The sequence below is a fragment of the Calonectris borealis genome, chromosome Z, assembly GCF_964195595.1.
Source record: "Calonectris borealis chromosome Z, bCalBor7.hap1.2, whole genome shotgun sequence".
Taxonomy (NCBI): domain Eukaryota; kingdom Metazoa; phylum Chordata; class Aves; order Procellariiformes; family Procellariidae; genus Calonectris; species Calonectris borealis.
In genome coordinates, this window is record NC_134352.1 from 318,084 (window position 1) to 342,328 (window position 24,245).

Genomic DNA, 24,245 nt, shown 5'->3' on the forward strand with positions numbered 1-24,245 from the left:
CATCATTCAATATGCAAAGATAGGATTATTTTTCCCTGGGCATTTTAGTTTACACTTATTGCCATTCAAGTTCATCCACCATTCTATTTTGCTTTCCCTCCATTGCTTAGTTATTCAGTTAGCTCACAGCACTGACACTCTAAATAATTCAGTCTTCTCAGCAAATCTTGTTGCCCTATTGTTCACCCTTTTCCTTGTCACACTAGTATATCCCACCTTTATCCTCTGATTCCATGACTGTTTAGTTTCCTTAAAAGCTTTTGGTCAGGAACTTTGTCAAATGTCTTTTGGAAATTGTAGACTATGTCAACTGGATCATGTTTACACACATGCTTGTCGACCTTCTCCTTTGAAGAACCCCAGAGATTTCTGAGAAGTAGGATGTCCTTTGCAAAAGCAATCTTGAAACCTCACACGTATATAATATTTATACATCCATTCCAACACACCGCTGCTATTGCACTTTCTGGTAATTTGCTGGGTGGACACATCAGGCTGGCAGGTCTGGTTGCCCAGCTCTCTCTGGGACCCATTTTAAAAATTGTCATTGTATTTGCCACTCAGTTACCAATCAGACACAAAGCAAAAGGTTACACACCACCGTCACTAATCTGGCTATTTCACCTTCCAGCTCCCCTACAGCTTTTGGGTAATCGTTATCTAGTTCTGGTAAAGTGTTAGTATTCATAGGTTAGTAGTAACTCTAACATCCTCTTCAGTTTCAGAGAGATTCTCTGATTATTCCCTTCACAAAGCAAGATTTCAGTGTGGGAATGTCGCCCATTTCTTCCACTATGAACGCTAGATGCCAAAAAAATATTTTTAGGTTGTTAACAATGGCCTTATCTTGGCTGAGTGTTTCTTTCATTCTTGATCATCTGTTGGCCTTACAGGCTTCTTGCTTTGATGTGAAGAAAGATTTACTGTTGGTTTTGATTCCTTTGCAAAGTACCCCTTAAACTCTTTTTTAGCCTCAATTCTGCACTTTCGCATTTAATCTGCCAGAGTTTATGATCCTTTCTATTTTCTTCATTCACATACAGACATCAAGTTTTCAAAGGATACCTTCTTGCTTTCCATAACCTCTCTGACCCTGCTGCGTAGCCTCACAACCTTCCTTTTGCACTCTGCAGCCCTCCTGTGCCATCTTTTTTTCCAAGGATGGGGCAGATGAGACCCTACTCTTACAGTCCGGCATTCACTGCGCAGGTGGCCTCATGCCTGTCATGCAGAAACGCAAGAGAACTGCCTGAAAGTTTCAAAGACAAACGTTTCTGATTTAAAGTGGACTTAAATGAGCAGAAAAAATACACGTTGTGATGTTCCCAATAATCTACACAACTTAGGTAGGATTTAAATTTTGGGATGATAGAGGACTCATAAATCTTTACAGGAGAAAATTACTTTATGAGAACTGGCTTCATAAAATGTGTAAAATAGAAAAGGTGGCAAGAGATGCAACGAAAAGATACTTAAGATTACAGTTCTGTCTAACTGCTTACCAGAAAGGGGATGCAGAAATATGCTGTTCATGTTCTTTAAAGTAATGGTACTGTGTGCACATTAGCTATAAGCAAAAGTACAGCTAGAAGAGGAAGACCAAATTTAAATTCCTAATATTCAACTACCAAAAGAAATAGTAAACTCCCAAAGGGGCTGGACATAATTTGCATATCCAGATACCATTGTCTATGGTGAGCCCATAACAAACTCTCAATTTTCCCTCCCTAACTCCTCACATTTGGTGCAGCACCAGGCCATCTTCAGCAGGAGCGGGACGGACACACGAACAGTCTAAAGCACAGTCCCTCTTCCCTTACCTGGAAATGACACTCAGAAAGCAGGTGAAGGGAAGTCTCTCATGTCTGACTGCTAAGCTGCAGGGTCAAACCTCCCACTGAAATCAATTATTCCATGATCCCGCAATATGGGGATAGAATATAATGACAGAGGTTACGGAACATAAGCTTCACCAGGTAGAAGAGTTATTCAGATAAACTTCTGTATTCAGTGAGAGGGAGGAGAAGGCCTTCTCAAGATCTCTCTCATTCTTTGACTGAATAGAAGGAAAAAAGGTAGGGAGGAGACATTTAGAGAGAGATTAAAATATTTCTGAATGTCAAAAAACCCTAACATTTAGGGGAATCGAACAGGTGTATATGGATAACAAACATTTAAGCCACATCTTTAGATAGAAAATGAAGTAGGAATTTATGCTGATGTTATCACAGCTTGCCTTTTATCCTCACCTTTTGTTGTTTTGTTTTCTCCTCACCTTTTAAGTTGCTTTTAATTTGAGAAAAAAAAATAACATAAAAGATTAATTGCTATGTACAGGACTGAATTTCTAGGACATGTAAAACCATACTAATATCATACAAGGTTAAAAAAAGATAAAAATATGTTTGATCACACTTTATTTTTCATCTGTGTTTTATTTTAGTAGATCATATCAAACTCAAGGGCCTTCAAACTACTTCTATCTTTCTCTTCAGTTTTTACAACATAAGCACCGCTGCTACTGAAAAGCCACAGGGAAGTTAAAGAAAGGACACAGCAAGTCCTCTAGCTGTATTTATGAAATATGAGGACAAGTCTTCATGTTACAGTCATACGTGAACCTCCTACTAAACTGAATTAAGTGATCTACTGCAAAGTCATTACCTTTATCTAGTTTGTATTTTTAAAACTCAATTCAGCACTATCTATGTACCCATATTAGAAGTACATACTTTTAAAGACTATCTGTCTGGGAAGGGCTTTGTACACAGACACAAAAGCACCTGAATACAAGACCTTTCCAAGTGTAGTTTTCTAGTATCATTAATCTCATAAAGCGGTAACATCATTGCAATATACTTCTGCCTGGACATAATTCCACAGGTCTTTACTGTTAAATATAGTTATTAACCTTGAAAATTTTGCTTGTTTTGCCAATCTCTTTTATTCTTCTACCGAACTTCCAATTGCTATAGCATTCAACGCTTTCTTAAGAATATCAAAGAATGCTTTTGTATGAGTCTCCTTCAGAGGTGGAACATTCTTGCTAAAATAGTTTATGCTGCACTGAAACTTGACATCAAATTATTCATCCAGGAAGCAAAAATTTAAAAACCAGTGGTGTCTAGCTTTGAAGTACACTGTACTTAAAACAAAAGCTGCTGGTTTGTGAATTCTCTGAGCAGTTACAAAAAAACTTCTGTTAATATATACATATGTATTGTGAAATACTGCTATAAGCTTTTACTTAGGCTACATGATGTTCGTAATAATTTTAAATGCTCCTGTTCAAAATCTGTAGATTTCTTTCAAAGCATGCAGTGGTGGTGCATGACATTACATTTCTCACATCCAGGCACATCCAGGAGGCATCCTGGCCTGTATCAGAAATAGTGTGGCCAGCAGGAGCAGGGAGGTGATCGTGCCCCTGTACTCGGCACTGGTGAGGCCGCACCTCGAATGCTGTGTTCAGTTTTGGGCCCCTCACCACAAGAAGGACATGGAGGTGCTGGAGCGTGTCCAGAGAAGGGCAACGAAGCTGGTGAAGGGTCTGGAGAACAAGTCTTATGAGGAGCGGCTGAGGGAACTGGGACTGTTTAGTCTGGAGAAGAGGAGGCTGACGGGAGACCTCATCGCGCTCTACAACTACCTGGAGGTTGTAGTGAGGTGGGTGTTGGCCTCTTCTCCCAAGTAACTAGTGATAGAACGAGAGGAAATGGCTTCACGTTGTGCCAAGGGAGGTTTAGATTGGACATGAGGAAAAATTTCTTTACTGAAAGAGTGGCCAAGCCTTGGAACAGGCTGCCCAGGGAAATGGTTGAGTCACCATCTCTGGAAGTATTTAAAAGACGTGTAGATGAGGTGCTTAGGGACGTGGTTTGGTGGGTATGGTGGTGTTGAGTTGATGGTTGGACTCGATGATCTTAGAGGTCTTTTCCAACCTTAATGATTCTATGATTCCTGGCAATTAGTACAGAACTGACCTAACCTACTGTGCATTATCATAAAATCACAGAACGGCTTGGGTTGGAAGGGACCTCTAAAGATCATTTACTTCCAACACCCCTGCCATGGGCAGGGACATCTTTCACTAGATCAGGTTGCTCAGAGCCCCGTCCAGCCTGGCCCTGAATGCGTCCAGTGATGGGGCATCCATAACTTCTCTGGGCAACTGTCACAGTGTCTCACCATCCTCATTGTAAAACATTTCTTCTTTATATCTAATCTAAATCTACCCTCTTTTAGTTTAAAACCGTTGCCCCTTGCCCTGTTCCTACAGGCCCTGGTAAAAAGCCTCTCTCTATCTTTCTTATATCTACTAACTTTCACTAGCCGTAATAACAGCTTTGGGCAGACTGTCAATAGCAGAACAGTTTCTACTTGTTTCAAAATGCATTCAGAAGAATTGAAGAAATATTTTTAAGAAAGGAGATCATGCACTGAAGAGTGTGTTTCCGTAGTGGTACCATTTAAATGATAAACGTTTTGAGAAAAAAAGTCTCAGCCAAATGAAGGCACATGACCTTACCTCCCATGTAGTCTTCAGTGCAGAGAATACACTGCATCTGGATGAGCTTTAACATACTTCAGTATCCTTACAGTACTTGAACATTTTTAATATCTCCATACCTGTTTTCATGCCAAAGTTACTCATTCATTTATCCAAGACAACTCTGAATGCTTAGTAAAGTATAAGAGAATGCATGTATTTTATGGGGCCTCCATCTCCCTATAAAATAAATGGAAACCCTTCTCCCATTTTGCTGCTCAACCTGAAACAAGCAGCCAAGCATCTGGGAAATAAACTGAACATCCAATCTTTTAGCAAGATGAAAGGAGCGATTCCGTAGTCCCACTTGACAGAACCATTCATACTGTGAATACAGATGCAAGCTTGCTAACACCTCTGAAATGTTGTTTTGTTAGGTATGGTATGGAGATTATTATTTGCACGAAGTACTTTTTTCTCTCCGGTGCTTGTGACATAAAGGCAGTGTAACATAATATGAACGAGGAATGAGGAATTAGAGTGACCAACAACAGGACCAGAGTGTCCACCCAATCTGTATGAGCTATGCTGGTCTAAGTAGAAAAAGTTGGGTTTGGAATGACAGTAGTGAAGATGGATGACATCAGTGTGGTTCTCATGGGATTAAGACAAAACATCAGTAGGTTCCAGACATTAAATGTTTCTATCAATATTTTTCTCTCAATAGTAGAGTACACAATTTTGCAACTGCTCCACTACTTTGCAAATTCTCTTACAGTGTATATGTGATAGGCCTGTCCATAGTGATACGGAAGTAGAGAGACAATTAATTTCATCATTATCTTTCTTTTTGCATGTTCATAAATAAGAGAGGACTCTATTGAAAAGCAGGCAGAAACTAAGCTAAGGCATATGAATATGGTTGTAGACCTGCTTCCTTATAAGCTAATGTCAGATAAAATTTTTATTCACCTATACTTACATTAAGAAATAAAGTGTACCGTTTCCATTTTGTTTGTAAAGTACATTTGCAATGTAAAATATAGTACAGTCCTAAATGCCTCCCAAATCCATTTAGACATTAGTTTAAACTTGTAATAATATTTTCATTGATGAACATGTGATCATAGTGAAAAAAACACGGATCTGGAACTCTTGGAGCATCAGAGTTATTCTTTACCTCTTGCTGGCATACCATGTCTCCTAATTTCAACCTCCCTACACCTTCCATTCAACAGAAATTAGGACATTTTTCACCACCCTAACTAAACTGGACAAAACTAAATTAAAGACTGAGTGTTTACAACCCTCCAGTTTTTCTCTGAACCATTCTTCATGAAAACTATGATACTGTTAGGTGACAACTAACTACAGTATTTTCATATGCTTATACAAATATACACTACATAAAATAAAAAAAAAACATAAAAGGACTGTGGCTGTTGTAAATTCAATTTTTGACAGATACAAAACCAATAATGAATGAGTTCTTTGCCGTGGGCTATACTCACATCAGCGTAATGCCCCTTCATATCACAGCGATTGCAATGTTTATTCCAATAGGCTCTCTCAAGACATTCTCTGAAATAGTGGCCAGGCAAACAGCAGTTCAAACAAAAACGTGCTGGGCAACTGTTTTGTAGATGACCTCTTCCTGCACACAGGCAACAAGGGGGAACTTTCTATAGAGGAATAAAAAAAGAATTACGTTAAAAGAGAACGTTTCAAAACATTAAAGAAAAGGGAAAAAAAATCAAAAGAGGAAATGAAGAAGAAACCACCCCAAATAAATGTCTACTGCTTACTAGGAATTGCAGAGATATTATGTTTCATCAAGGAATCGAAGTGAAGGAAGACTATGAATAGACTAACTCGAAGTTTTAACTCCATAGACTCCCTGTACTTTCTTGATTTGGACCTTGCATCAGAAGCACTTGTTATTTGCTTCGTGAATACAGTAAAAATAATCATTAAACTGGAAAGTATATTTCACTCAAAGCAGAAATGTTGGGCACTCTGTATGAACACTAATTTTTTTATTAAATTTCTTAAAAGCTGAAAGACCTGTATCACAGGAACGTGATGTACGGTATGTAACACAACATACTGGACTGGTTTGTAAATATGGTCTGTGCCATAGACCACTGCACTAAGTCTGGCTGGGATGGGATTAATGTTCTTCATAGCACCTGTATGGGGCTGTGTTTTAGGAAACACACCAAAATTTAGCTATTGCTTAAGGCTTTCTCTTTTTCCCAGCCTGACCCCCAGCGAGCAGGCTAGGGGTGGGCAAGAGGCTGGTGGGGGACAGAGCTGGACGGCTGACCCCAGCTGACCAAAAAGATATCTGTACCATACAGTGTCATGCTCAGCAACAGAACTGGGGGGATGGAGGTTTTCCACAGCAGCTGTTGCTCGGGGACTGGCTAGGCATCGGTCTGCTGTGGTGAGTGATTGCTTTTGCATTACTGGGGTTTTTCTTCACTTACCATACTGTCTTTATGTCGACCCATGAGTTTTTCTTGCTTTTGCCCTTCCAATTCTCTCCCCCACCCCACAAGGAGTGCGTAAGTGAGCGGCTGGGTGGGGGCTTAGCTGCCAGCTGGGGTCAGCCCGCCACAACCGCTACATGCCTTGTGACTCACACAAATAAGCACATGGGCCAACAAATATAAAATGCTGAAAACTATTCTGGGGACATAGCTGTCTCTCTTTGAAGCCAGTTTTCGCAGTGAGTGAGTGTATCTTCACTCCAAGGGCTTACGTTTCAGCTGGGTGGGATGTAGTCACTCAAAGTCTCAGCGTGGGTAACAGCCTCAGGGACTGAGGTTTTTGCAGACTTTGTTGCAGGGACTGGTAAATCCAGACTTTCATGCAACTGCCTCCACTTCTTCACAGCATAGTGACTGATTTTTAAACCTCTAACCCCTGGACAAACTTTCTGAATATTTGGCATCTATCTGAGCTGCTTAAAGTCATTTCCAGTTTCATCTGGTCTGTAATTTTTAACATTATTCAAATCATGGTTCATTATATAGATATCTGCTTTCATTTATTCACTAGGGTGATTTTTGGATTCCTTATATTCTCCTTATTGAAAATACATTTGAAAAACATTTTACATCTTAAAACTGGTTTTACAATATGAAAAGATGTTTCTATACTGTACTTGACTGTTTTTTTGCTCAGTTTATACTAACAGTTTTTTTCCTTTATAAAAACAATAAAAGCAATGACCTGCACAAAACAGACAACTAATTTTATATAGTAAACTGATCATGTACAAGCTATCCCTCAACCTGGAGCAACCTTTCAATGAAATAATAAACCACTGAAGCAATGCTTTTAACGGCAAGCACAAAAGAGTATTAGAAACAACAGCTGCATCTACAAGTAATTAAAGTGTTGCATTTACCTTTGGAGTAGGACAGTTCTTGGACAAATGACCTGGTCTACCACAGTTTCTGCAGGTGACATTTTTATCAGCTGTGTAATACCGCATACTGGTATGCCTCACACTTGCATAGTTGGAGATCTGTGCCTGGGGATACAAGAAGAGAAAAATGTATTTACTATTTGAGATTCTGTGGTTTACTGTTTGTTAGAACTGGAAATTTGTAAAGTCACTGCTAGTAGTGTTCAGTTAGAAATCTAACTTTTTACAAGTACAATTTACAGATCCAAGTTTGAACTGGATAATTCAGTTACAGAGAAACTTGCATTGTCTAGAAGAAAAGTATTGTCTTGTTCAAAATTTCACTTCTGCACATTCTTTGTTGCTGTTTAAAATTGCAGTTATGAAGTTTTGCTTTCCCTTGATTAGTCAAGACACTTTTACTCTCACTATGCTATTTCACGACGAACTGGAATTTTTCCCAGAATACAAATATAACTAACATTAATTGCAAATGCAAGTTACACGTTCCCTTGCACACATTAAGGGAAACTTCTTGGACAAAGTACAATGCTATACAAGTCTAGACCAAATCTGCAATTTGCAATTGTAAAGAAAGATTTAAAAAGGAAAAAGAAGAAAAAAGAGAAGCTGGAAACAACTCTCCCTCTCCCAGTGACCTCACACATACTTTCTGCAGAGGCAGACAGAATTGAAAATCCTATCTTCAACCTCTATTGCTTAGTAAACATCACAATTTTTAAAAACTGAAATAAAATTTTGGACAAGAGAACGGAAGAGGTACAAAAATACCATTTCTCTTAAGGGAAAGACGGTGTTAATGTCACCTGATTATGTAAGCTTTACTGAACCTCGCAAAGAGAAAACAGAAGGAGTTGGACCTTACAGCTGAAGCTTACCCTTCCTGGATGCTACGGTACCTTGCATGAGTACTCCATATTACTATACCAACTCCCTAACCGAGTCTAACCTCTGGGAGTGCAGGAAGGCTAACCAAACACAGAGGGCTCGTAGTGCCGCCTGTGGGAACGTGATATAGCTGCCACAAAACAATTACTAGTCTCTGAAGAGACTGGGAAGGAAGAGCCGACCTCCCCCTTGCAGAGTCTGTGGAGGCGCTCCGATTCCTGGCATCCTCTTCCCACTCTGCTCGTGAGCCTGCTGCAACAAGTGAACCTCTTCCTACGGCATGAGAGCTCAGGCTTTGCCTGCTTTTGGAAGGACACTGTTAAGGATTCCACACAAAAACTACAGATGGATTTTTCAATCCCTTTTGTCTTGCTCTGCTTGTTAATAAATGTAAAAATAAAGGATTATGGAACAATTTGGTTGTCTGTCTTACCTCTAAGTCTTTATTACAGATGGACCAATCCACATCAACTTCTCCTGAAAAACAGAAATAAAATTAATTATATTTAATTTATATGAATATTTTTCTACAAGATATTCAACATTATGATTACTGCACTTACTGAAACTGATAATAGACTTTCAATGTACCAAAGCGGAGAAACTAGTTCTATCTTCAGTAAAGGAAAGCTATCAACCTGCTTGGCACCAAACCTGATTCAGCGTAAAATCAGCACATGTCCAACTATCGAGTGGACTTTATTTGACACCACCCTCTTGCCCTGCCCCTCAGGTATAAATTCAGGTAAGCATTTCTTCAGAGGCAGGGACTCCAAAGCTTCTGATTCCAGTCATTTGAATTATCTCTGCCTGCACTCATGGGGGATGCCAGCTCAAGTCCAGAGGTTGCCAGAGAGGGAGCACATGGAACAAGAAGTTAATGCACAGCATAAAATACACTTTTCCTCCTTGCAAATTCGCAAAATCTGTGTCTTCAGCACTGCTTTCTGACTGCTGCCTGCGAAAATGACTTTATGCATAACCACAGCAACTAAGACTGTAAGCCAAGTAACTCTATTTCAAAACAAGGTTTGGTAATATGCAATAAATCAGGACGATACACTAAATTATCAACCATCACACCATAACCTTCTCACACACAATTCTTTGGACTAGAATTAAAAAGGAAAAATCAAAAAGGAAATAAAAGGCAATAAGCTAAAAGAATAGGGATGCAGTTACAGCTGTTTAAAAATTCTGCACGTCAACACTGTTTACTTCTCTCAGTGTGCAAAGACAGCCGTACCACCACAGCATCTTTTTCATCATTAAGGGAGGATTCATGTCAACAGCAGTGTTCGTCTTACCTATACTTTTACATTACAGTAACCATTACAATTTGTGTGCAAATTTATCTTGTGTGTTTGCAGACTTTTTAATGCAAAGTGTCCCATCCTGTTCCCACAATCCAAATCTGAAGCCTGTTCGTGTGTATTAACACAAATCACAACATCAAGATTTACAGTAAAAAAACCAATAAAAATTTATCCAACGGATTTTGATTGTACTGTTCATTTCCAATAAAAGGAGATGACTAGAAATTAAAATTATACCATCTATAATGTCATGTCTAGCCCTTCATTTACTGAAAAAGTCAATAATTTCAGCTGAAGTGTGTAATGCAATATCTGGATACAAGGTATGTCACTTAAACATCCAATGGGTGCTTTAGAGCATAATACCTGCTTGCTGCTGTTCTTCACCCAAAAGCTGGGGCTAATACTACCTGCTCTAATCTGAACAGCACTTTGAAATACTCTTGGCTCCCAGCAGAGGACAGAAAGGACAGCATCACATCAGCTCTCTTCAGTAGAAGTGAGTCGTGGGTATGCTCAAGGGAAAATTAGGCCTTTTGGTGTCTAGTCATTAAAAGTAAAGAAATGCACTGACATATTTGAGTGCATTATTTATTACTTGAAAATTCATTCATAAAGAAAAAGGTATTTGTAATTCAAAACTCTGCCCTGGCAATCAGTACTGTGAGTGCTGTGTTTCACAGAAATGCACATGCAGAATGGTTGACAGTCTACAGATCAAAATTACCAGCGAATTAACTCCTGTTAATCATTAGGCATGTCCTTCCTGAGGACAAACCAACTAACTTTCTGTTCTTCAGTGTCAAAATCCCCTGCTTCACAGGGGAAAACCATGATACAATGATTCAAATATTCCTAATGCTAGAAACTAAAACTGCTCAAACCAGAAAATAAATACAAGAGCTTTACTGCTGAATGAAGTATTTCAACAAAATCTCTCTTTATTAAATCCGTTTGGTGACCTAAAAGCTAAGTCAAATTCACAGCAGAATGCATAAAGCTTTGTTTTTGCTCAATAAATTCTTCAGACTGAAATACGTAGGAAGAGTTATGCTTCTACAACCACCTTGAAATCTTGCTTTAGAGACACATAGAAAAATCTGCAATGATGTTTCTCGTTGACCACAGCATTTTGTCTGGCACTAAATCATGAAATAAATCACAAAGTCTGCTCAAGTTGACAAATACCTTCCCTCCCCCTGACTTAGTTTGCTTATTTGGATTAATTAACTTATCCAACAGGCACTTCGAGTCTCTGGGTGGCTGCAGGTTCCTCTGAGCTGGCTTTCTGGCCACTCCACCTCCCACCAACCGTGCTGCTGCCCTTTGCTCGTCCTCCAGCAGCAATGCCATCAGTATGCTGAAGACTCCTTTGTATCATGCCCTCCCTGGTCTGTAGCACCCATGACCTTTGTTTTCACTCCTTAATACTCCGAGTCATGCAGGCGAATGGTCTGGGACTGCAGATTTGGAGGAGCTCTTCCCTGAGGACACGGTGGTGGCTCAGCTCGCAGCCCTGGGGGCGGATGGGCAGCCAGCACCCCTCACCACCTCGGGGTGCCCAAGGACGATGCTCTCCCACCCCACAACCCCAACCAGCAGCCTCAGACCCCCTCCCGGGAGTGAGAGGGTGATTTTGGTCAAAGCACAGACATAAAACACGCATGCTAATTACTGAAAGTTTCTGTATTTAGCAGAGACTGGTACAATGAAACCTGCCACCTGATGTTTTCCGAGGCCAAGCCAGTACAATATTAAAGCATTTTGTCCTTTTTTCAGACAGACACACACACCCCGAGGGTGGATTTCTACCTTAAAGAATGGGGCTATGAGTAATTTATTTTTACTCTTAAGAAAGCAGCAGTTCAAAAACTATTCAGATAATCTCTGTCAAGACTTTCTTCTGTTTCTGCGGAGAAGTTGCACGCACAAAATTTACATTACTTAAAGGATCCTGTAAATTTTCACCGTGTATTAATAGAATCCTCCCAGAACATCTTCAACAAATTCGTGCTTTTATTCTTTCTTATTTGTTAAAAGCAATCTCCTTTTTAAGATTATATTAATTTCTATACTTCAACTAAAAAATACAACTGACCTTGCCATATAAACTTCTTGTATTTATACTTTGAAAAACTGGTTTTGTCAAATGGTGGAACAGGGAAGAAGAGAAGGGAAAGAAGAGCCCAGAAAAAATGACAGACAGGATGCAAAATATATACCATTTAGATAAAATGGAAACTCTGTGCAAGGTTCTTCTTTTATAAAGTATTACACTTAGGCTGTCCTGTGCCCCTGTACAATAGGATGAATGGCAAGCAACAGCTTTGCTTTTATTTAAAGAAAAATTTTGAAAGATCATTGAGATTCACATGTATCCCTCCACCAGCATGAAAATGTAAATTTCCGAGCAGCACTCATGGTGAAGCCAGATTTAGGGCCACTGTTCAATGTGCATTCAAGCCTTCCCTCTTTCATTCCAGAACGGGAGAGGAAGGAAGGAGGGAGAATGATGACCAGCAGTTAAAACCTGAAATTGCCCGGAGGAACAATCTGTTTCCACAGAACAAAAAACTGACTGAGAATAAACAATAAACTGTTCAGAAGATTTCCTTATCTGCCGTAACAGCAGCAGCCGAGCAGGCTATCCCAGCCAGGCAGGGCACAGTCGGGCACAGATTCTGACCCCACCAAAAGTCACTTTTGTTTCATTCATTGGAGCTGGGAGAAAACACGTCCCTGTTCTCTGTGCAAGTTCAGCCTGCCCTGCAAAGGTTTATTTCGTAACCCCATTTAACAACACAGAGAAACTGTAGAGGCTGGACATGCAGCTTTGAAAATAAAACACTAAATTTTCTATAAGGGGAAGGCGAGTGGACCCCCTTCCTTCTAATTGGAATATACATGAAGACATGCATTTTATTTAGTTTATTTTATGATCAGTTCACTGAAACAGGCTGCTTCAAGCTGTGACGGTACAATATGTGGCCTGAAGGGCAAATACATTTTGAAGCTGGGCTTTAAAAATTGGATTTTGACTGCTAATTAATATAGCACATTACAGAATAGAGAACCCTAATTACATTCTACTGTAAGACCTCTGTGGCAAGGACTGTTTCAGACATATCTCTGAACAATATTTAGCATGTCAGGACACATATTCTGGCTGCTACTGGAGTAATGAATAAATAATTCGTTATTATAATAATTTTAAAATTATAAGCCTTAAACCCCTAAAAATGATCTAGATCTGTAATTTTTTCACATTGTGACATTTTACATATATCTGAAAATTCCTGTTTATGTTTGAACCAAAGTGATTCAAGTCTTGTTGTAACGTGATTTCCTATAACAAGTTTCAAATTTCTTGTGTTCAAGTAGTCCTTTCTTCCAAAAATCAAGGAATTGAAGTATGAAGTGATAACAACCAAGCAGTGTCCCAAAACAGAAATCAAGATTCCCTCCCTACATCAGATCTTGCAAAGCACAGAAATTCAGGTTTCTATGCACAAGGAAGCACTATACATCTTTTTCTTCTAGGAAAGTGTACTCCAAATACCCATATATATATATATATAGGTGAGTATAGTATATAGATACACACACACACACGTATGTCACCAGAAGTTTTTGAAGGAAACGATGTCTGCTCTACAGCCACCAAAGACTAACTGTGGACTGAAAAGGGAGCTAGTCCTCCTTATGCTGCCTGAAGCTCCTGTTCAAGCTGCATCCGGACACAGTGCAGCTCAGGTACACGGGCTCCAAACCATGGCTGTTTGGAGGGAGGGAACCGCAGGTCTGCACGACTCCTTGTGCAGCCAGCGGGTCTCAGAGCACTGTTCCGAGAGACCAGTCATGGACCCACATCACAGGTTTCTGGTTTCTCGTAGTTCCAGCTTCATCCCAACATGGACAACTCCCTGCAGGGTACCAGGGCTAGGAGATGCACAGCAGCCACAGTGGATGAAGCCCTCTCTGCATCACCCAGTTACTCGAATTAATCCCTGCGCAGAAGGAATGGAGTCAACTCCAGTATTTTTCTTAGACACTTCTAGGGATTTCTCAACTTTGCTTTGACGAGAAAAAAGTGATTTACTCAGAAACAAGATACCTGCTGTTATAATGGATTACATGTCAGTATCTCTTTAATGCAACTTTAAAAGAGATCCATAAACTCCCACAGAAAAATCAGTCGATGTAACCATTGACAGAAGTTCAATTTGAGAAATTTTCTCATGGCTAGGAAAGACTCTCCTGCCTCATATATGCACAGTAATATGCACATTTTTTGTCAGTGAGAAAATACCTGCACTAATTTATTTTTAACAACCTTTATCTGATCCGGCATGTTGTTTTTGAAAAGCATCACAAAATCAGAAAGACGACAGTGAACAAACAACAAAATTCAACCCATTTTGAAATGAATTAAAATGTAAGAAGTTGATTGAAGCAAAGGCAGTATTGGCCAAAAGTATATGAGAGTTTAAAAAGAAAAAACCCACACCTCTGAACAGTCCTGCATAAGTGAAAAAAAAAACCACCAAGACCTGTTAAAGTAACTTTAAGCAAACTTAAGCAGTCATTACCCATGGGAGAAGACTTAACTGTCATTGCCAGAGAAGAAAAGTCTGACGGTTGGGGGCTACGACATGGTACTTATAATCCCCAAGCAGCATGTTTGGCTGGGGCCGCTGCAGGGTTAGAGCTACAGTTTTCAAGAAGACTCACAGGTCATGAAGTTTAATACACGTGAATTAAGAGTATTTAACCAAGGAGAGATGCGCACTTTTGATATTCAAAGCAGATATTAAGAAATACAAAAATCAGCCAGGTGTTAGCACGTACTGCCTCTTTTTATCAAATGTCAGGCATCCAGTACTGCATTTCAGCGATGTATCTCTTTTCTGTGTAGCTGAACTGCTACACAACTTCTCTAACAATAAATCCTGCACCTTCTTCCACGTGTATGCCCTTTTTGCATCTACCTCAACTCCATATATTCTTATGGCTATGTATGGGTAAGATGTTTCACACGCTACGTGGGAATAAAAATATGAAGTGAATAAAGCAAAAGAGTAAACAAATAAAGCAAAAGTCTGTAAATCATATTCTTGAGGAATATGTATGCTATCAAATGGCTAAAATACATAGACACATGTTAAAACACAAATACATAGTATGTCTTTTCTATTATGTAAGTACGCATAATTTTCTGTCTGTTTTCTGTCTCATGCTATAAACACTGCTTCCTTTAGTCTTGATCACTGCTAGTAATGTTAATTCACAAAACTCAGTGGCTCATGATTTTCAAAGCTTAGCGCAACATTTGCAGAACAAAGTAGGTTTTTCTGTCTTTTTGGTGGGTACAAGTATGGGGACCACAGGAACAGTTAAATTCACGGCATGGTTGGTCTACCACACAGTCGGGGGAATTCTTTAAATAGAGCCTGTCACTCTCTTTGCCCATCAATGGGATTTCCTTCTCAAACTGCTGATTCGTTCAGGTAGACAACAGAGGAAATTTCAGTTAACCTTTGTTTCACCCCGGGGAAAAATCTGTCTGAAAAGTATAAAATGAATAGATTAAAAAAAAAGAAAAAAAGAAAGAAAAGCTGCAGGGTTATTCTTCCTAGTGTTCACAGCAGTCAAAGTTAAACAGAGAAAAGGAGGCAAACATGAACATTTTATTCCCACCAGAGAATAAGGTGTAATATATGATTTAGAAATTCCATTGTCTATACTGTGATTCTAATTTAGAGAAGGAAAGACTGAATACAAATCTGTTGTTCTCATCGGGTGCATCAAGAATTCACTTTTTGACTATTTCCTGTATGACTGAAAAAGGAATAATAGGTTACTCTGAAGAGAAAGCCTTTTTAGCTATTTGATTAAGTTGTCTTAAATACCTTTTAGTTTCCAGCAATCCTTGGTGAAGAGAAAAATAATAATCGCTAACTCAGAATTACATGTCAAAAAATGCATACAGAGGTAAAATCAAAAGTACAGTCATAAAATAAAGGGAAGTTTCAGGATAGATTACTGCAAAAAATGGCCTTAGACTGTTCTAAGTTATTAATAAAAACAACCCGTCTTCAGATAAAATTGTAATTTCAAAATAGGAATAATAATTTTCATTTTCTAAAGTCATTCATCTGACAACACGCCTGTAGTATTCACTCCGGTATCAAACTGAATGTTGCCGTAAACCTTCCCCCCAGTCAGTCTCCGCAGGACTGACTGCTGGCAGAACTTGGGCAGTACAGTCAAGGTCTTCCTGGCATGGAAGACTGGAGGGTCTGCATGGGTTTAGCTCCAGTGGAAGTGATATTCTGAAATTTCTTACGGGATCAATAGGATGCCAAGAATTGATTCTGTAGTACTGACTTCAACATCACTGAGAAGACTATTTCTGTATTTAAGTGCTAGTTATTGCGCAGCAGATTTTGTCAGTGGCAATACAACACTTCATTGAAGCAGGTCATAAGGGAAGCCAGAGGCTTTGGCAGCTGTATAACTATGCAGAATCTTCATCTCTTAATCAGCCTTTGAAGAGGGGTATCTATTGTAGTTATCAATATCAATATTAACTATTAGAGTTCAGAAGCCTAACCAATGCATACACTTTGTTTTGATGATTTGTACAGATTCCTTCACATAGTCAGCTAAAATACTACTTATTTAATGGCTAAGACCAGAGCCTTCACTTCTCAAGTACTATTTAATAGAAAATCTACAGTTGTATCTTGGGAATCTATTTTGGCAACATATTGCATCTTTTTGCACCAATACAGAATGAAGGCGATATAAATACAAAAGAGGGAACAAAGTCCATGGACCCTTGTTCTACTGAGGCTTGTGGTGTCTGATCTGGCAAGTCACTGTAAGAGATCTGCCAACAACATTATGCTTTTCTCCACAGTGGAGAGGTATCCAGATTTAAAGCTCCTTGTTAATGCTTCAACTGAATCACAAACCTAAATCCATTAACCATCAGCTGTATCCTAGAAAAACAGCATGGCTCTCTTGATGCTGCCATTAGGATGAAATACGGAAATAAATTCCTGAGTCTGAAGAATACTGATGTAGATAAATATCTGAAACTTGTAAAGCTTAACTGGAGCTCTTACTTGCCTCTACTTTTGCGCTGAAATTCCAAAAATGTTTAACCCAGGAAAAAAAAAGAAGAAAAAACATCACATTTCAACACAGGCTAACTGCCAGTCTTTGAGTGTGGGCTAGAATTTCAGTTCAACTTTCTTTTGCCCATTGGGCAAAGGTAAACTAAATCATCCCAGTTCTGATGATTCCTTCCCACCCTCAAGGTCAGACCAGACTCCCACGTAGTGACGTGGGAGAAGAACAGCTCTAGGAACATAGGAAGAACCACGACGGGATATCTGGGATGAGGCAGGCCCAGGGTAGTCATGCTGGAACAGCTCCGAAGGTGGCAGTTCTCAGTGCTTTCACATTCTTTCCCTGGGAGCATTCAAACAAACACCGCAGTGACTAACCTATATCTAGAGAACAAATATAACAACAACTAGACATCGTGGCTTGATTCTGATTTGGCACTTCTGCTGTTTTTAAGAGAAGCAATTTATAAATTTTTAACACAACCAGACTTAGACCATGGCTATAGCTTTTCAAGGTTTCAAAATACTACACATCATGTGGTAGCTTCACAGATATGAAGGAGGAAAACCCTCAACACTTCTAAAGATATGGCTGGAAATGTGAACACCCTTGTACTAAACTGTAATGCTACCAACAAGGTTTACAGGTTTCAAAGTTAGTACAGAGCTCAAACATGATCAAGAGCAGTCTAAAATGACACTAGAACAGAATGCAAGAGAGGTGTTTACACTGTCATTACCACCAGATGAAAGGAGACCCAAAAAGCCTGATCAAAACCAGAATGCAGGAGATTGCATTACTCTGACAGCAGAACTGAAGTTTGAGCTAAAGCTCATATGGAGAGCTGGAACGGGTGAAATCCTGTTGGATATATCCCTTGTTCCTCTTTTTGGAAGACGGAATAGGAAACACATGCAGGAGCTCCTGAAAAATCATAGAATCATAGAATCACAGAATGCTTTGGGTTGGAAGGGACCTTAAAGATCATCTAGTTCCAACCTCCCTGCCACGGGGCAGGGACATCTTTCACTAGACCAGGTTGCTCAAAGCCCCATCCAACCTGGCCTTGAACACTTCCAAGGATGGGGCATCCACAACTTCTCTGGGCAACCTGTTCCAGTGACTCACCACCCTCATACTGAAAGGAATACTTCTACAATTCAAGAACAGAAATTAACGTCACTCCATGGATTTCCCATAGATCAAAACGTGTATCCAAGGAAACCTCCTCATTTGCCAGGCGTGAGGAATACAAACAGCACCTGTGGCACTCCAGTGCCACTCCACATTAAATCTTCTTCAAACTCGCACTTGTTGGGAAAAGAAAGACATGAGAAGTGATCCAGTAACACAGCACTCGTAACAGTAAGTGCTAACAAAGCACTGATGCAGTTGAGGATGTGTAACAGTGTGTAATTATTTTATAAGAAGAAATCTCCAGTGTTAACACTCTGCTCTAATTTTGGTCTTCCTGACCTTTTATGACCTTACTACCACACAGGCAGATTCTTTAGTCCATATCTGAAGGCATGCACTACAAACACCGCTCACAGCAGGAAGAGGCCGAAAGATCTTCTCAACACCTTCTTCATGGTTTCCAAGCCTGCATCAAGATCGTGTAGTGGCTCTTCTGAAAGTCACTGTCATGGAAGATCGTAGTTTGACCTGGCAAAGATCTGCTCTCAACCCGCTGCGAAGCTCTGTAGACACTTCAAATGTAAAAGCACCAAACAGCATTAACATGCTGTGGAGGCCCTGAGAGTCATACTTCTTGAGAATGATCTTACATTGGGCTCTGAGGGGCAGAGATCGAAATGCAGCAAAGAACTCAAAAGAACACAGTCTCCTTTTCCATTTCAGTCCTCATTTTTTGGTGTACTTTGTTCCACATGACAAAGACATCTTTTTCTTGGAAACAGAAAACAACTAGGATGGACTTCTTCTCAACATCAGTCTTCTGCTCACAATAGAAAACACAAGAGTTTTCCAGAAACGCATAATTTCCATACTAAGAGGCAGAATTGTAAGGTGATGAAAAATGAAGTGCCCTTCCTAAAGGACTACTAATTCTCACTGGATAGAACAGTTTTGTCCTTGCAACAAGGACCACAGCAGAAAAGATGTCACTCTCTTTCCTCCTCTTTCCAAAGAAAAAAGAAAGTGGGGAAAAGGAAATGTGGTCTCTATTCATAATTAGCAAATAACAATTCTCAATGACAGAACTGAATTTTTCCCTATTTTAACATGTTTCAGTGGTGCAAGAAAAAAAAAAGAATTTGAGACCTCCGATTTCATCTCTCTTTCCCATGTATACTAGCACAGCGGTCTTGACAGTGCAGGCACCCCAGGGGGTTTGGAAGACATTCCCCTGCAGCACAGGAAGAAAATATTTTTTTGTACCGTTAATAAATACAATAAAATCTATTTTAAAAATAGTGTTTACTTAATCTTTTTGTCATCCTTTTTTACTTTCTATTTTGTGTATGTTTTATAATGTGCATAATATATTAGTACAGTACTACATGTACATAATTTATAAATAAATAAATATACATATGTTGGGGGGGGTGTGCTTAAAAATTTTTTCCTGATAAGGGTGTGTGATCAAAAATGTTTGGAGACCACTGCACTAGAGCATGGCTTTTACTAGTGGCCAAAGAGTTACCACTGAAACAGACTGAAGTCAATTTTCTCTACAAAAACCTGCAATAGGTCAAAAAATTGGAAATCCTTATACTGCATTTTTTCCAGATCCTCAGATCCCACGTTTAAAAGATCATATATATTTAGTACACACACTATCTTTCATTCTTTCAGAAGAAAAGCTGGAGTCCTTTGACTCTGGAGGAGGATGCAGTGTAATTGCAACTGACGTTTAAACGGCTGGGTCAAAAACACTTCATACAATACTAAAGAGGTATTTATTTACACTTTGAGTATTTGTCTCTATGGTTTTGGTTTCTTCTTTTTTTTTTCTTTTTCCCTTTTTTTCCCCCTCCTTAAACAGATACCACAGCAATAGGAAAAACCTTCTCACTTCTACCAAAAACAATGCATATCTTAATTACGCTATTGTAACGAATGACAATGTTCTTCCAGATCTACTAAATTTAAGTTCTCTAACAAGATGAGTTTTTCAAACACTTGAGGTCCTTGATAACTGCACCCCCTTCCCAAAGTACCGCCGCACAGCATGCAAGGGAAGCATATCAGAAATGATGTGATCAGCACCCTCAAGTCCCGTAGTGCAAAGGATGTGCAGAACGAATTCTTTTCTGACCTACAGCCCCTTGGCCCACAGTTTTGGCAGGGCTTCAAAGAGCTGCCAGGACCAGCCAGCCTGGCTCCAGTTGCTGGACTGTTATCTAGGCAATGCACTTCTTTTTCACACACTCAGCAGCTGCCCAGTACAAAGAGGAGAGCTGCTCTGCATTTTTTCAGCCAGGAAGGTAAAATGTCATGTATTAGACTAGTCCAGGATCATTGGATTCTGAAAGGTAGACACTGAATTTGTTTAAGATCCCGAGGACCGGTTACAGCATTTTACTGGGATTTACTTCAAAACACTGATTCCAAAAATGAAGGCATCTGATCTTGAACTCACACATCACTGGTAACAGCGTGGATGTGTAGAAGAAGTCAAGAGGAAAAGTCAGCCCTGTTTTGCTGAACTGCAATTAGACAATAGCAATACTTAGGCTCTGAATGCACTACTAACCAAGTTTCAATAACAACAAGCATTAAGCTAGAACCATAGTGCTTTTAGGCATAGATAATGTATCCTGTGCTCTACTTTCTACCGAAAGAGAAATTAAGTATAAATATAGTTTGTGCTGGATGTGGTTACTGCCCTAACAACTGTACTGCCACCGATCTGTACTCAAATTCAAAAGTCCTGTTCTATAAAAAATCATTGAAAAAAAATGAAAGTTGTCCATCGAGATAAATAACCGAGGGTGAATAAACATGAGATCAAGGAAGAAGTGCCCAAATGATTAAGCACCATATTAACTCTGGTGGATGCTGCTCAAGTATTTCCATAGCCTGTGTTGATATGCTCAAGATATAAACAGTTACATGGGGACAAGCAGAGCTCACAAGTTTATATTTGATTTTAAGCATTTAAATTCTGAAAATTAATCAGACAATAGAAGTATTGAATAGTTACGGTGCATATAATTATTTTTAAAATAGCACTTTAAGACATTTAATAGCACTTTTTCCTGACTTTAATAGAACTGGAAGGTGTACTATACACAAGCTCTTCCTACCCGAATTTAAAGTACTGCAACTCTCAACTTTTTGCTGTTCCTGTAGGAAACTGTTATGCACATCATATTTATAATTTTTTAAATTTAATTGATAATGTTTTGTTTGGTTAAAGCATTTTTTTGTTTCAATGTTGATTTTTAAACAGTAATATTCTTCCAAATATGCAGTTATTTAATTCAGCTCAATAAGTTCATGTGTGGGACTGAAACATATGTATTCATCCAAGAAAGCTGAAACATATTTGAAGTTGTGATTTAAGTAATTCTTTTCTGATGAAGACTGAATAATGTAATCAGTTTATCCAACATACGTCAGGTGAAAGTCCCTTACACTGGTCACTGCAGTAGAATTATGATTCTACTGTGCAAACTTACTGAATATACTTTCCAAATTGCAAGTCAGGGCAATAATGTCTGAAATCTTTGATTCAGGTTCTCCCCCTTCATCTGGACAAGAGCAAGGGATGTCTGAACTGATGATTAAAGGGCTGGTTGCAAAGCGGATTCTGCTTCTACCTAGCAACACTCAGAAAAAACAACTAGTCCTATTGCTGAAAAAAATTATCAATGCCTCATTTAAAATGTGCAACCAACCAAATTTCCTGAGCAGTGTGGTAGCTCGTCGCTCCTTTAAAAACAAATAATACAGACACTCTCTCTAACTCCCACTGTCTTTCACTAGGCTGTAAGCACAGAGGAAGGAGACAAGAAAAGCAATAAAACGTCACGTCGGGTGCTCTGAACCCTTCACTGGGGCAGACTTTGCACTGGGAAGTGGAGCCACCACAGATCTCACGAAGATCAATCCAATTTCTAACAGTCTTGAGGAGCTGGGAAGTGGAAACACAAGGCAAACATTACAAGAGATACATGTGAACGGTGTTGCATTTAACATGCAACTTTAGAAAAGATCAACTAGACTTTAGAGGAGAAGACACAAGATGACCCGCATCGACCTCCTGCCTTTGGGTGGCCATCGAGTGTTGCCGGGACCAGCACACGCGGGACACTGCGCCAGTGGCCATTCTGGTTTTTGCGGAGGCTCTCCAAAGACACACAGCAGTCCTGTCTTATTAGTCGTTTCGTCACAGTGGAATAGCATCCACACCAGGCAGGTTTCATTTGGTGTGGGCTTATCAGACATTGTACTACCAAAAGCCCGTAGCACAGAAGGGGTTTGCTGACAGCACTGTTGGTTTTGATACTGGATCAAGCCCCAGATGTCATCACCTGAGCCCAAAAGAAACTATGGCTGCAGAAGGTGTTTTTTCTGGGACAACTGCCCACAGCAGGGACTGCGGTCAGCACTGACTACATTGGTGAGGAATTGCACTTCAGCACACCACTAACAGAAATGCACTTGGCACAAGTGTGCAACGCAGGCAAACACACAATGAATATGTGACCTGGCACTAAAGCCATTTTACACAGGCGCCTAGTTCTGATGGCCGTGAATTGTCACAAGGTTTGGCTTTGATGCTGAGTGCACATGGTTTAGAAAAAATAATCCAAATCTGTATCACCAATTAAAAACCAGACTTAGAATATTCTTCCCATACACTCACCTCCTAAAATGAAGGCAAGACCAGAGGCAGGAAACTACTAAAACATTATCACTTCTGGGTGGCAGTTAGGACCTCTGCTAAGAACAACCTCAAATAATTTTATTTCAAGTCCTTGACATATTAGCAATAAAGAAATGCCAGGATGCTGGAGTTTGTCCCCCCTTTTACTGTAAGTCAGTGATTCAGAAGATCCAGTATGATTGAACTCAGACATATATTTTGCATCTACTGCACAAGTTTGAAAATCATCTATTAATTTTCAAGAAAATGTGAGGACGGTATATTTGAAATGCATTATTTGTACATTTGCTGTAGTTTACTCCTTTGTTCATTTGAAATCAATAACTCAATGATGCAGTCGGAAAAATGTGATCATATTATTATTTTTTTCACAGAACTGCAAAGGGAAGTGTAAGGGAAAGATAATCTGCCATTTTTTACCCAGTAAGACTCTTCAAATGATTTTTAAAAAATGAAAATATAGTACGAAAGTAGAAAGCCATCTACTCAACATAAATGCATCCAAGTAAACAAACTATTTAAACAAGACAGATTGCATCACTCACCAGCAACATTCAACATCTAAGAAAATGCGTAGGCCAAGTACTTACTATTAGTCTGGGAAGGGTATGCACAACTAGCCTCCCTCTCTTCAAAATATAAAGAATGATAAATTAACTGGTCGTTTGAAAAGAACATATCTGAGGAGTTGTAGAAACACTCGTTTCCTTTTTTGCCATTGTCCCTGATGACATGCTCTTTGAATTACATACCTGCCTCCAGCCTTCATTATTTCTATGTTTCATTATAATGAAGATTATACTTTGACTTCCAAGGCTGCTCACCATTATAAAATCCCGCACAACCTGCCTTTCCCTTGCAATCTTACAGTGCCATAATGAAAATGACACACAATTCTTCCACATTTTTTTTTTACCTATAACACCACCCCCTGCCACCACACAAAAAAACCAAATAGAGAACCCAGGGCCCGAGAAGTCCACAACAGAAGCCACCACTGTTACCGATTTCAAAGGGAATCCTTAGATTGCAGTATCTTGGTGACCTGCAGCAGTAAACAAACAAACAAGTGGAAAATAAGAGTTGCTTAATCATAGACAATATTGGCACTGTTAAAAATGT

General features: G+C 39.4%; 1 protein-coding gene across 7 annotated transcripts in view; it reads right to left on the reverse strand.

Annotated features, from left to right (window-relative positions):
- Positions 1 to 24,245, reverse strand: part of ZCCHC7 (zinc finger CCHC-type containing 7) — a 119,168-nt gene that overhangs the window by 31,797 nt on the left and 63,126 nt on the right. For all 7 annotated transcript variants that reach the window (XM_075137957.1, XM_075137960.1, XM_075137953.1 and 4 more), the window contains 3 exons: positions 9,247 to 9,290; positions 7,905 to 8,030; positions 6,001 to 6,171 (listed from right to left, as the gene is read on the reverse strand). In XM_075137957.1, the coding sequence (XP_074994058.1) occupies positions 6,001 to 6,171; positions 7,905 to 8,030; positions 9,247 to 9,290 (341 nt within the window). The remainder of the gene's footprint in view (positions 1 to 6,000; positions 6,172 to 7,904; positions 8,031 to 9,246; positions 9,291 to 24,245) is intronic.